Source organism: Dromaius novaehollandiae, chromosome 3 (assembly GCF_036370855.1).
Source record: "Dromaius novaehollandiae isolate bDroNov1 chromosome 3, bDroNov1.hap1, whole genome shotgun sequence".
NCBI classification, from domain to species: domain Eukaryota; kingdom Metazoa; phylum Chordata; class Aves; order Casuariiformes; family Dromaiidae; genus Dromaius; species Dromaius novaehollandiae.
In genome coordinates, this window is record NC_088100.1 from 59684467 (window position 1) to 59698774 (window position 14308).

Genomic DNA, 14308 nt, shown 5'->3' on the forward strand with positions numbered 1-14308 from the left:
CTAAGCTACAGCCACACTGCATTACAGGCACACTAGAGCAGAATGGAAAGGGAAAAGGATATTAAAATAGTATAAATTTGTACCACATTTCTTCAGTTTCAGGAGAAAGCCACAAATATAGGAATCCCATCTCATGGTGAACAATCATATTACAAGCCCAATGTTCAGTAAGAATATCTAGCTTACCTAAGTTGCCCATTTGGTAAGTATGCTTCTGTCAAAGGATAGGCAACAGCAAGTATGATAAAGTATCCATATTGCTAAAAGTGATCCCTAGGGTGACAGTGTCCAACCTTTAAACATTTGGCTCAGCAGCTACAGCCTAATTAAGCATTCAGGCTGTCCCAGTACACAGAGGCAAGGGAACAAGGTAGGCATTTTGCAATATAATATTAAGCCTGGTTTGCTGAGGAGAGCCCCTAGGACATACGGAGGCCAGCACTCAATTAGGAGAAAGCTGAGAATACCAATTTTGAACACAGGTTTCTAATTTCTTTTGTGCATTTAGTTCTTGTTTGTCTGTTTTTAGGTCACTTCCAAAGGGGGTGGGGGGATAAGAATCTTGTAGTCTTTACTAACTGTAAAGAAAATATAAACACCTATCAGCTACAGGTTATAGGCGTGTATTGGTTTAAGATTATAAGCAACTGTTCTATGAAATAAAGAATTTGGGTTTGAAACAGAAAAAAGAATTCTATTTTATGTGACGTGAGCCCTCACACATTAGCACGCATGATAATTTAGTTGGGCTAGTTTTCATACAAAAGGCTGTACTTGCTTTTAAAACAAACAAAAAAAATCATAGTATGCATATGTGAACACAACAATGCACTAAGCTGCTCACAAAATCCTTGATCAAAACAACTACATTCTTCAGAATATAGTATAAGCTGCTTGGTATATTTGCGATTCCAACAGACCAGAGGATGAAATGAGTTCCTGTAACATTTTCTGAAAGTGTCCTACTCAGATCCTAGCACTAGCTAATTATTTATGCTTTTCTTAGAACCAAACATTGGCCTTTGATACAAGAGAGGATGGCTGGGTAAATGCATTTGCTGAAATGAGAAATAAGCTCATTGTCTATAAACCAAAATGCAAGGAGGTCCCCAATAGATTTACATACTGCATTTCACTTACTGTCAGCACAGATCTAGTTCAAAAAGTGTAAGTACAACAGATTCTGTTTTTCTCCTACAATTTCATCCCTTTCAAATTTACATCACTTAATACACAGAATGTCATTAATAGGTCATTTACAACCTGACATCTGAAAAATCAAAATGATTCAAGGGTCTCACTCAGGTTTTAGACAATTTTCACATACATTCAAGAAATACAACCACAGTATTAGCAATAGCAAATTTATTCCTGTTACTCGGAAAGACCTAAATAGTTGCAATTTAAAAACACAATTTTGGGGACTAATGACAATGTGATGTGCTTATTAGGTTGGGTAGGGTTTGGACGAGTATGGCCTGGCGCATCCTGTAAAGGTTCAACAATGTTGGCAGTCTGGAATCCCTCATGAATCTTTAAGAGCTTCATGAAAGTGGAACAGTTTCGATACTAAACAGTCCAGTATGCCTTACTGTGTTAAAATATCCTTACTTCAGAAGTCTCGTGCTTGAAACCCTCTAAAGTACAGGAAAGAATCATCCAGCAGCAGAGGGAACTGAATCAAGTTTTCCAACAACTGAGCTATTGGATAAAAAGGGCAAAGGGACACAGATCGGTACTCTCTCCCCATACTCCCATTTCTCTCCTTTAAATTGAAAATAATACTTCAGATTTCTTTCTCCCAGAAATAAAGGTCAAGTCTTCCTCTAGCAGCAGGTTCAGGTGTGAAAGCAGAAAGGAAGGAGCAACAGAACAGAGCAAGTTCCTTATCCTCAGTAAGGTGCCAGCTCAAAACTCGTCCCTCTCTTCAGTATTCTTTCGATTGTTTTCAGCTATACATACTCACGACTGTGAAAGCCATATAGTGAAATACTCCCAGCAGAACACAGCATCTGCGTTGAAGCTAAAGAATCTAACAGGTAATGCAGAACCTAAATCACTTTGTTAATCTGGTCCAGGATCCTCAAACATACATATAGTTACTGCATTGTCTAAAACTGAGGAGTCCTGCCATACTGTAGAAGCCATAACACAGATTTCCATCCAAGGAATCAACTCCCTTTGCTAAGGGATCTTGTACCATGTACCCCTACCTACAGTTAGTTATGTCTGGTCAGAGAGTGAGAAAGCATGTCAGTGCCAAATAGCCCAGAGCTTCCTAGTTAACACACTCCCCTGGGGTACATGGGCCCTGGGCTCAGATTTCAAGCCTGCCTGATTTAGAGACAAGTGTGTTCTAATCAACAGCACAGGAAACTCTCAGTCATGGATATGTCTATTTGTTTTTCCGCTCAGAGATGTTTTGCTTTAAATCACGTATTATCTGCCTAAGCAGGGGTTCAGTGCCAGTTTCTAAGTTCTAAAGAAAAAACCCTTCCCACTGAGTTCCCTAATTACCTGCATAGTCACTGGCATGAAGTAGAGACTGAATTCCAAATCCTTTGGTCTTCCACAGCCCAAATATGCCCTACCAGCAAAAATATTCTGTATGAATCTGGTTAGGTCCTAGTTCAGGTCCTGTCTGGTCCTGTCTGGCTAGGTCCTAGTTCAGAAGTCTTTCAAGGAAGCGGAAGTAATCACTATCCAATAAAAGAAGTCAATTTTTTTGGAATTACACATTACAGCCTTCCAAGATTTCAGCAAGATCCTGAGTAAAGAAATCAGGTCAGCACCTTTGCATGTGCCCAGCAGCACAGATCCAGATTACAGGAATATGCAGATGCCTCTAGGGTTAGATGGCATCTGGTTCCTAAAGCAGCAAGTAAACACTTAAATGCATTTAAGGATCTGGATCCAAATCAGTAAGCGAGGGCTAAGTGCCTCAGTGCATTAGAGCTGCTTCTGTAAAAATCACCATTAAAATCAAAGTCCTTGGTTACTTTATCAGCAGTTATACCAAGAATTGGCTGAAGATGAAAAAATAAAAACTATCCTCTCACCAGTTATTGTCCCATCAAAGCTGCTTTAAGACACTGGCCACATGTTGGGGAACTCTCATTTTGCAGCTTTAGATGCACCTGTTCTGCAAATAAAATTCCTCTCTCAAGCAATTCATTTCCATACCAATTAGAAAAACAAAATTAACTCCCCAAAAAATAATCTTCAGCCTCATTCCAAAGAATTATAGTTCCCTTTTCAGCACAGTATTTACCTTTACATACTAATTTCACTAATCTCCATTCAATGAGTGATTAAAACACTAAAGAATCTGCTGAGGATTTCTTTGTGGTTGCACACCAAATATGTCTGCCTAACGTGAAACACAGGAATGTTTAAATGAACAAGTTCTTAAATTAATCAATTTAATGTCTGTTTTAGTGAAAGCTTTGTGATCAAGAACATTTCTTATACATTGACCATCATTTATGTTTTGGTCTTCGAACCAATGCCTGCAAATTGGCAGGGCCCCCCCATACACTTCCAAAAACATCCTTCTCAGTCCTTAAAGCAGCTTCTAGTGGTAGTTCTTTTCCTGCTGTAACCACCTTTTTCACAGCCTGAATCACACTGGCTGGACCCTCTGTGTACAGACTCAGCCAGGCTCGGGCTTCTTCTAATGATCCGGTTTCATCTGAAGACACCAAAGTCTTCTCTGAAAGCCCAAGGCGCAGTGCTCCTTCAGGGTCCACCTTGACAGCACCACTCAGTAGCTGGAGGGCGGCTCCATGGCCAACAATCTGCACTAGCCTGGTAGCTCCACCCCAGCCTGGGACTAGACCCATTTGCTTATGGACAAACCGAATTTCACTTCCAGGAGTCATCAGCCTGTCAATGGAAAACAAACATTCAGAGGTCAATTTGTGCATCCACGTCAGTGCTCAGCTCTCCAGCATTCACTTTTCTGTTTTCTCCTTGTCTCTGTTTCAAAAGGATACTACAACTTGACAGCATGCTGATTACAGCCAGAGCCTTCTAAACAACAGGTACCTGGAAGAGCTTAGTTTTTACATCATCCAGCGACTTAAGCTGCAGCTCTTGGCCCTTCTCAAAATGAGGTAAGTAGTAAAAATATGCTCAGTGCCCACACTGATACCAATAATCAGAAGTCAGCTCTAAAAACTGTTTGAAAAGAAGATGAACTGCAAAGATGGAGGGCACATTACACTTGTTCACGGTGCCAACGCTGTCTTGCTAATTCATGCCTAAAACAGGGTTTTGGCTAAAAAAAAAAACAAGCAAACTAAAGCACAAAACTGATATCCCGAGAGGATGGATCATGGGCTTAGTAGTGATCTGCAATGGGGAAGATCTGTCAGCACCCATCTGCTTGATTATAGCCTAGTTTCATTTTTGTTTGTTCCCTGTTTTAGAGAGTGCATCTGAGTTTGATTTCCTAACTATGCAGTACAGTAACGGAAGTCAGGATGGATGTTCTATTTATGCCTGACAATGTATAATAGAATTGCTTTCTATTTATGGTAGAATCACATACTTATTTTCAAAGATTTCACATCTTTGCTTCATTTCTGCAGTCTGTCACCTCCCTTATTTTAGAACTCCCCCTTGGGTTGATTAAGCTATCTCCCTGGAGGAGCTCTGCAGCAGTGAATTGTGCTCTCTCTGCATAGTGTTCACAGTGACACATACTAGCTTAGTAGAAAAAGCCTCTAGAAATAGAAATATATAGAAAAGATGTATAGAAGCAGATGAGTACTTGCTCTTTCTTAATATGTTCTTCTGCAGCATGGTTGCTTGCTGCTACTTCTAAGACAAGGGATGTAAATTATACTTGCAAAGTAGGAGATTAACTTCCACCCAAGCACTAATTGGCTTTCTGAAGATAAATCATGTAATACTAAAATCTACACACAAGCTTGTTTCCTAACAATGCAGTTTTCCATAATGAAAATACTGATGCGAATATCTCTTCAAAAGGGGAAACGGAAAGAAAAGGTTTCAAAATGCAACTACTCCTAGGCACCCACAGTTTCCAGATCTGCTTAGTATCGGTTTATTTGGATGTTTTTTTCTTAAGCAAAGCACTATCAGCATTCACAACATATTACAAAGCACCAGTGCTGAAGAGCTTACACTTTATCCCAGACCCAACACAATGTACAAAGGCAACAGCTGACATGCCAGATTGCATGAAAGCCATTTTGTAGAGATCAGTGGAGGAAGGTTGTGTGACAAAAGGAAGATAGAGTATTGCTGGGGAGGGAGGGCTTTTAGCTAACATGAGCAAGTGCTCCTCAAACCCAGCAACTCCCAGGAAATTCAAGTCTGTCCTCTTCAAAAGGAAGATATTGCAAGTATTCCAAAATACCTTTGTTGGCTTAGCTTACTTAGCACTTTGCTGCACCTTACAGGAAAAAAAGGATAGGTTCATGATCTAAAATTGGGTTTATTTGAAGAAATTCCTATGATACAACTCCCCTCCCACCCCTACAGCATCACCCATTTACACAATCATATGGTTCTTTAAACTTCCTTGGATTCTGCTGAAAGTCAGTTATGGCTCTAATCCTCCCCAAACTGATGTCGTTCACTCTGGATTTATCTCAGCTATTACATACCACCCAATGTCCCACTGGAAAAGCAATAATGAAAACATTATTACAGGTTTAATTCTAGCTGTTCTGAGTAATGTGAAACATTAAAAAAAAAAGTGTTAATGTGCAGCAAACTAAGGCTTTCTTGATGCTAAGCAATTCATAGGCAGTCATTTAACACAGCCACAATAGGTCAGTAAGACTTCTTGTGCTTTTTGAATCTTGGCTTGTCTCCCAGGCATTTAGATTCAGGCCTTAAGGACAGACATTTCAGAGAACATCCTGCAGGCAGTGTATGGACTCATCTAGGAAGCTCTGTCAACGCACTCTGAAGTTCATATGTGGAGTCGGATTTTACATTAGAAGCACAGCCAAACCATCAGAATCAACAAGAAAAAGGTTGAAAGAATTTAATATGTGATGTTATCCTGCTCAATCTTCACCTCCTTCTGAAAAAATGGAACCAAAAATCATTACAGAAGAATAAAGAGTTGACAGTTAAATCCATAGAGAGACAACAAGGCTACAATTTTCAGGATCTCATTTGGATTCACATTTCCCAATAATGCACCTTTGAACCAGCTCCTCAGAAACCAGTAAGATAAGTGGTAGTCAGCAGAGGTGTAAAGGTAGTCTTTGTCTTCATGCTTAAGAAAGGTCTCTGTTTTTTCAGACTTTTCAGTTATGAATCCTGTCCTGAAATTACGCCATTTCCTACAAAAGCTACCTACCAAACTTTTCTGTTAGTTACAGCACTCAGTGCCTATGCCCACGCAAGCAGTGGAGAACTGAGCTCAGACCTGGTGTGTCCCAAGGGATATATACCACTGCTAAGCTAGCCTGGGAGCAGTCTCTCAGAACATCACCAGCTGCAGCCTTGTATAAATATTTCCCTTCCTAATTTATGAAAGAAATTGAGAGTCTGTCTTCTGAGATATGGCAGATCTAATCTGAATTTATGTAAGAAAAGTACATCAAGCATTACTAAACAGATATGCAGACTTCAAGAAGTCAAGAAAACATAAGCATCATTCTACTCTTAAGCTGTTTATTTATACCTTATGCACCTAGTACTGGCCACGCCAGAGACAGAAGACTAGATGAATACTAAATGAACCTCTGATTTGATTCAGTATGCCTGTTCCTGTCTTCCAGGTCAAGAAACTAAAATCTAGGGTCTCCTATATCTGAGGGGAATGTTGTACCACTAGGCTCCTAGCCACATGAAAAATTATTTATCGAACATGACTGAAGAGCTAAGGATCTGAAGACCTTAGAGAGAAACATCCTTGAGAAACATGAAGTGTACCTAAATCCTCACGTCTTAAATTGGAAATAAAAGTTAAGGTACATGTAAGCACAGAAGTGCAACAGTAACCTTTCAGAACACTTTAATTCTATGCTACAAACACAAAGCACCCTTAGGCGGCAAGCAGAGCCACTATGGGCTGTATCCAATTTCAGGTTAGTCATCTAAAGCAAACAAAAGCCACAGCAAATGTTCCTGCTGTACTTTTAAAAATATTCTCAGATTCACTAAATGTTACAAGTCCTCCACATTTGATCAGAAGATTCCTTCAAATACTCTTTGACATCTTATCATGCCTACAAACTACTGACTGTCGCATCACATCACCAACAATGCATGTGGCAAGAAAACCTTGTTTGCCATTAACAATACAACCCAACAAATCGCATACTTAAATAGGTACACTTGCTTCCTCAAAGACTGCACTTCTTGTGAGTTCATAGCTACTCTTTCCTGTGCTAAAGTACTCTCTTCACCTTCCAACTACCTGAAGCTGAAGCACATACGATGAAGGCCAAAAATGTAATGCTAACAAAAATGTATTTTCTAATTTTTTGCTATCTGTTTTTTATAGTGCTCCTGTTATTGAACTGTTCCAACATGTATAATCAGCTCTTTAGGCAAAAATTAAGACTATATTAACATCTGTGCCAACTCTTACTTCATCATTCCTAGACTTCTGAGGTATGAATTACATTCAGCATTCTGACAAGGCACTAATGAAGTTTATTATGGAGGGACAAATACCTTCTTCTAATTTATGTATTTTAACAGCTCCTACCGCTATGCTTCTGAAACCCATGATGGAAGGTGGATGCCTAAAACATTAAATGTGTCATCAGCAATCTAGATTTTGTTCCCATCCCTGTTTGACTTCCAATGTCATGTAAGGACACAGCTCCTTAGCTCCAACCTTGTCCTATTAGCAGGCATGATTCTGACACATCATGGAGTGAGGAGCCTACACACAGTGCTGTACAGCCTGGTTCTCATTACGGTTATATCGAGCGAGGGAAGCCAGAATTGCAGTAGGTTACCTTAATCTCCCTCACAAATACCTTGGCCTCCTGTGGCTTCCTATGACTTGCTCTCAACCTACCAATTGATCAACACAAATAATAAGCAAAGCTTATGCCTTTGGGGCTGCAGTAAGTTCCCTCACCAAATCTGCCACCTTGACCTGCTACCCAAGTTTTGATAACATCCATCTAGGTGGATGGATGGAACATCACGAGGTGACTGAACCAATACAAAACAGAAAACTCTCCAAAAGCAGAGTCAAAGGCCGTACAATACAACTGAAAAACATCCAGAATTTTACCATGTTGTAGATTGAGAGTTCATATAAATAGAAATAATAAGAATTTTTAAAATAGAACTATACATTTTTGCAAAATACGGATGGCAAGACATCCAGACACGTGGAAAGCAATGGTCATGGTCAGCCACACATGCATTTTGGCCTACTGTCATTACTTAGTGAAACCAGCAAGAATACAGTATTGACATCAAAGGCTTTCAACCAACCATCCAAACCACATACACAACTATTTTAAGCACAAGAAAAGACAGACGTTAAAGAAAAAAGAAAACCACAAAGAAAATGGTCACAGAAAAAAGGTATTCAGGGGCCAAACATTTCTTTTAATGAACAAACAACAGAAAAACAAAGTTGATGTACAATCTGGTCATAAACTTTCCACAACTTGTATGTTTTTCTAACACACTAATCAATATGGCATCAGCTTAATTAACTCTTGTTCAATTAAGCAACAGCCATGCTATGCTGAAATGTGGCCAAAACAGCTTTTTAAAATAAACACTGCTGGGAAGTGCAAGTTCTAGAATTTGTCAGAGGTCAGATATTACATTATTTGTGGATGATGCTTATCATGCAAATAGAACTCATTTTGCCAGGTGGGCATGAAAATTTGATGACCTTGCTTGCAAGTGACAAAAGCTCAGATGTAACTAGTTTAGGATTTTGTAACTTCGTTTGGTGAGTATAACCGAAACTGTCAGCAGTAGCAGCAGCTCTCAAATCCATGCTGGATGATAACTGAGCAAGAAAGCGTGCCTGTTACCCCTTTTTCCCTAGTCTCCTACTGCGCCTTCTCAACACTCAAAATGAAATCCCTGTCCCATCACTTCACCTGCACATTGCACTTCATAGTCTCACTTCACCTTCCTTAAACCTTCCTCAGCATCCCAAGTGGCTTAGGAGACCCCAGGACTGGTGGGGGTTTCTTGCTACAAGGGACTGAGGCAGGAGATACAGAAAGTTACACAAGTAATATCTGATCTTCTCCCTTCTCATCTTGCTGATGCATGCAAAATCCACAAAAAGAGTAACAGTATGCTAGAGCTATCCAAAGTGCTGCCGAATACATGCAATAGATGCAAAGTTTTTAGCCAACTAAGGTGTTATTTGTAACAGTAAGTTAAAGCGGGAGAGAGTTGTGGCTGTTGAATTTGTAGCATCAGAGTAAAGAACTGAACTAGAGTTCCTTTATCTGTAAAACAAAAGAACTGATCTCTGATTAAACAACAGTCCCTCTTTATTTCAGGTTAGCCCAGTGCACCACATAAATCAAGATCATCTAGGCGGCATGCTACATCTCCGGCCTTGCAAAGAAAATAGCTTCAAAGTAGACAGCTGAAAAAAAAATCATTGTTCAGATGAGGGAAAAGGGCAAAGCTAGATAAAAGAATATTTGCTTAAAAGAGAGAAACTACTTTGTACCTTCATAGAGGCAGAGGCACTGCCTTAGGTCTCTGGAGGTCAGCAAAAACCATAGGGTCTGAGGAGCTGGGATCTCCTGTACTGTCCATCACAGCACATCAAACCAAGGTCCACCTGCACTATTGAGCAGGTACATGTCTGTGGGAGTGTCTTCAGTCAAGAGCAGGATAAGGCTCTACCTACAGCCACAAAAGGGCCAAGCAAACCTATGACCGGCAGCTGTAATGCCTGCCAGGCATTCAAGAGCCCAGCCTAGCCCAGCAACAGGAAAGAGCATACTATGGCCTCCACCACTCCCACCTTCCTTCTCTCCCTCCAAGCTGTGGTGGTCTCCTCCGACACCTTGCATCCCTCTGCTACAAATACAGCCAGCCAATTTGGGAGCATTCAATTCCTTGCCTCAGGCTGCAGTGCCCGGCAGGCTTGCTGCAGGCGGGCTGCAGCCCAGCAAGCTGGACTGTGGCGAGCAATTAACTGGGAATACAGAGGCAGTTACCCTGAAGCTTGGGCAAGGACTGTCACACAAATAGTCAAGCACTGCTGTCATTGCACACTATCTTGAATGGTTCATGTAGCACATAGTGCAGTTTGGAAACCTGCAGACTAGCTGCCTTCTTCCCTTTTTCTTTAGCATGGCAGATGACCCTCAAAGTCTTCACAGGTATCCAAGTGCTGAATCCACCTGCGGTAACTGTGTCCCAAATGTTAGTCAGACAGATGCACCAGATACCATGCACCTTTTCCACTTAATATTTCTCAAACCAATCCTCCCCACTATGCATGCACAGATGTTAACACATGTAAGGCACTGTAACACTTACTTAGCAGTAAGATACTACAAATCCAAATTCTTGAGACCTCATGCATGCATACTTCTTGGCAATTTGCTGCAAAAAATCATCCCTATCCTATCCAGAATCTTTTAACAACAAAAGTCATTTCTCAGTATAGCCTTGAAAACAAGACCTGAATATGAACCACTGTCTTGACATCTTCACAAAGCCACAAAAAGCCTGAAATAAAAGTACTGAGTAGTTAAGGCTGCAGTTCATGCCAACAGAGACCTAACTCAGAAACCTAAAAATCAATACTTAATTACACGACAACATTGTGTTCTAATAATGCAAATTTGTCTTGTGTGAGCATTTAATCTCTCAAAATATTTTTAGGACCATAAATCTTATTAGAAAGGCTAGGAATTCATTCATGATTATTTAAATTGCAGAGTATATGCAGTTTTTATTTTTAATTAAAAACTAGTCCTTGCCTTGCTCGGTTTCAGCACACACCCTTCCCATGATTATTACAGAATTTCACCTTAAAATAACAAACACATTAATCAGTCATTTGCAATCAATGAATTTTGAAGCAGCAATATATTGTGGGAAGAATATTCTTCAGAAGAAATACGCGGTACTACACTAAAATAATTTAGCTAGTCAGCAAAGCTGTTGATGAGCAGTTCCCAACCCTTACTTCAGTTTTCATGACAGATGTTGTTAGGATTAGACCCTCAAGAATAAGACAGTCTCCTCCAAAAGGCAAATTGGGACTAATTAATCCATCTATCTCTATACAGTGCAATGTCTCTTCAGCCTCTTTATCACTACACCATCAATTAATTACCCAGGCACTCTGTAAAGGGATTATCTAGACAAAACAGCTAAAGATTTTCTGAAATTCAGCTATCTTACTATACCTTCTGTCACCAAGAAAAACCCTTCTCCTCGGAAAATACTGATAGGTAGATTCATTCTGAGAAAAGTTAGTCATAATTTCACCTGCCTTTCAGTCTCAGTTGATTAATTAGATAAGCTTTAAAGGGATCAGAAAGCTCTGATTATACACTTAATCAACAACTCCTTGCTACTTAGATTTAGTAGATTTTCAAACTACAACAGCGCAATGGCTGTCTCCTTGCCTTAACTTCTCTGTGCTTTCCCACAAAAGCTCACCAGCATGAATACACCCCCCATATCTTCCGTCTGATAGAGTGCTTTTTATTTTTCTGCCAAACGTAGAGGAGTAAGACAATTATGCATTACAGTAACTGCTGCTTCACCACTGAGGCAACATGAAATGAGGCTTCCAAAGTGAAGATACTGTAAAACTGATAAAACTAAGGAATTTTTTTTACATGCTTTTGAGGATAGTTCAAGCAAAATCATAAAAACAAATCTCAAATTCCCCCAGATCTTAGTTCTTTAACAGCAGAAATTCAATTAACAGATATCTAAATCGTAACCACTAAAGAATAACCAGTTGTGAAAATTAAGAGAAACTCACTTAAGAGACTTTTGGGAACCTATGTCCCTTGTGCAGATCCTAGATACAATTAGAGCAAGCTGCTCCGCAACCCCAAATTTCAATAGCGTATGAGAAGACTGCGCACATTCATGATCTCTCCTGTTTACAGCATACAAATCATGAAGGTGAAGAGCTTTAATCTGTAATCTTTACTACAGGAATGCAATAGAAAGAAGTAGGTCCAGCTACTATTTTAAGAAACCCATCAGAGAGTCAGTCCTCTCAAATCCTTCCAGTGATTAAAAAAATACTTCTTTACTTGAGATTTAAATAAATTAAAATGATATCCAAGAACCAACATAAAAAAAATTCCTACCAAGTCTCCCAAGTACAGAGTGTTCTAGACACCTTCTAAAACTCAGTGTCAAAGGACTAGGCTTAATGCCAGCATAAGAAATCTCACCAACATGAGAGCTCACTTTTCTCACAGCTCTTTTTAAACTGCCTTACAAATTATATGGAATATTATTTACAGTTACTGAATTATTCTGTAAAGCTCTTCGTGCATCCATTCCCTCCCTTCCCCCCTGCACCTCCAACAAAAGCTCAGAATCAAAATTTACATAAAGTAGCCTAGTAGAAAATATCTCAAATCTCAGTAAACAAGCTTTGCCTTAACTTTCTTGCATTTTCTAGTGCATTTTATGGAACTCTAAGAATCAGGGTCAAAACTAGCACTGAGAGTGTGACGCATAATTACAAGTTTATTTTCTTGAGTAAGAGTTAACACTGGGCTGGCTGGGAGATCCCTCTCCACTTCCCACAGGGGAGTGGAAGGACCTAAACGACAAGAGATGCACACTTCAAGGGATGCCTTAAAATTACTGTTTATAACATGACTCGTGCTTTCTCACGTAACCCAGAGTCAAATGAAAGGCAGAGGAAGAAATGACAAGATCACATTTTCATGTAAATGCATGAGACACTTGGTATACACTAAAATTTTGAGAGTGAAGTCGTGGATCAAAAAATAGGGAGCTGTAGTAATGGAAAAAAAAAGCTGCAGGTAACAAATTCAGGCAGAGATGGAACAAAAAGCAGAAAATGATAAACAGACACGAGCCATTTCAGGATCAACTTAGTCTCTAATGATAAACAGGGGTAGAAGTTGTGGATAATTCTACCATCTATTGCCCAAATTTTAAGATATTCAATTGAAGGTGAGCGTCCAAAAGGAACAGAATACTCAAAGAGGTTGTAAGATTATTAATTTCAAAGGAAGCCATCGGCTAAGCATTGATTGCATAACACTGTTATGTGACAAGAAGAAAAAAGTAGACAGAAAGGACCACACTGCAGAAATGAAAACAAACAGAACTCCAGGAAAGAAGCACAAAAATAGTACTGTCACTGGAAAAAGATGCATTGGATAAACAAGAGTTAAATTATAGTAGGCAGATAGAGAAATCTACATGCCCAGAAAACCGGCATATTATCAGAAGCAAAGCCCACACTGAGAACAATTAGGATAATATTCAGCAGCAGCAAAAAGGGGTAGGTTAACACAACAGAGAACACTTTGTGCAATCTGGCAAGAAGCAGACTAATATTGGCCCAGAACATCATTGCATAAGAATGACCTGAGAACTAAAAAAAAGATTTATTTCTCAAGCACTTCCCTGACCAAAGGAGAGCGGCTAAAAGGGGGCCAGAAAGACTGTTGACTTGAGAGAGAGATTCTAAAAGGAAAAAAAAAAACACAGGGAAAGCAGCTGTTGCCAATACCCTGCAAGGGGAGAAGGGCTGCATCAAGCAAGAAAAGATAGGTAGGGCCCCCTGGAAAGTCTCCTGCAGGTGATGTTCATTGTAATACTGGCTGCATGCCATAAAGATTGCTCTTCTAATTTCTTTCTGTACCAGAATCTTCCAAACATCAGCTACGGATGAAGGTTCAGATGGCAGTTCTGGCTTAGGGGGTTTTAAATCTAATTCTTTACCTCTCAGGCTGATGTTTTCTTGCCTGGGGCTTTACAGAAGCTAGCGAGAAAATAAAACATGTTATGAAAAGTTACATTTCTTTTAAAAACAGGGATAAATGCAGCTGAATATTGGAAATTACAGAAAGCCTTTCTCTGTAGCAGGAATGAAAAATTAAATTAGATGACAGATCACAGGGCAAGAAATAGGCACCCAAAAAACCATGACTGATTAAAACTCCACAAGCAGTATTAGAGGGAGTATGATGAACTTTTCTTATTAAAAAAAAGTCGGAAAAGAAAATTATTAGGCCTAACTGCAAAGCAAATCTGTTCCATTTCACAGGCAGATGTTCTCGAGGCCCACATGCGATTGCCATAGCCATTTCCCACACGCAGCATAAGCAGTTGCATCTGGTCA

At 39.7% G+C, this 14308-nt stretch overlaps 1 protein-coding gene across 6 annotated transcripts in view; it reads right to left on the reverse strand.

Annotated features, from left to right (window-relative positions):
- Positions 1-1350: 1350 nt before the first annotated feature.
- The window catches only part of ECHDC1 (ethylmalonyl-CoA decarboxylase 1), a 37300-nt gene continuing 24342 nt past the window's right edge, over positions 1351-14308 (reverse strand). For all 6 annotated transcript variants that reach the window (XM_026105007.2, XM_026105006.2, XM_026105008.2 and 3 more), the window contains one exon: positions 1351-3885. In XM_026105007.2, the coding sequence (XP_025960792.1) occupies positions 3480-3885 (406 nt within the window). In that variant the 3' untranslated portion in view covers positions 1351-3479. The remainder of the gene's footprint in view (positions 3886-14308) is intronic.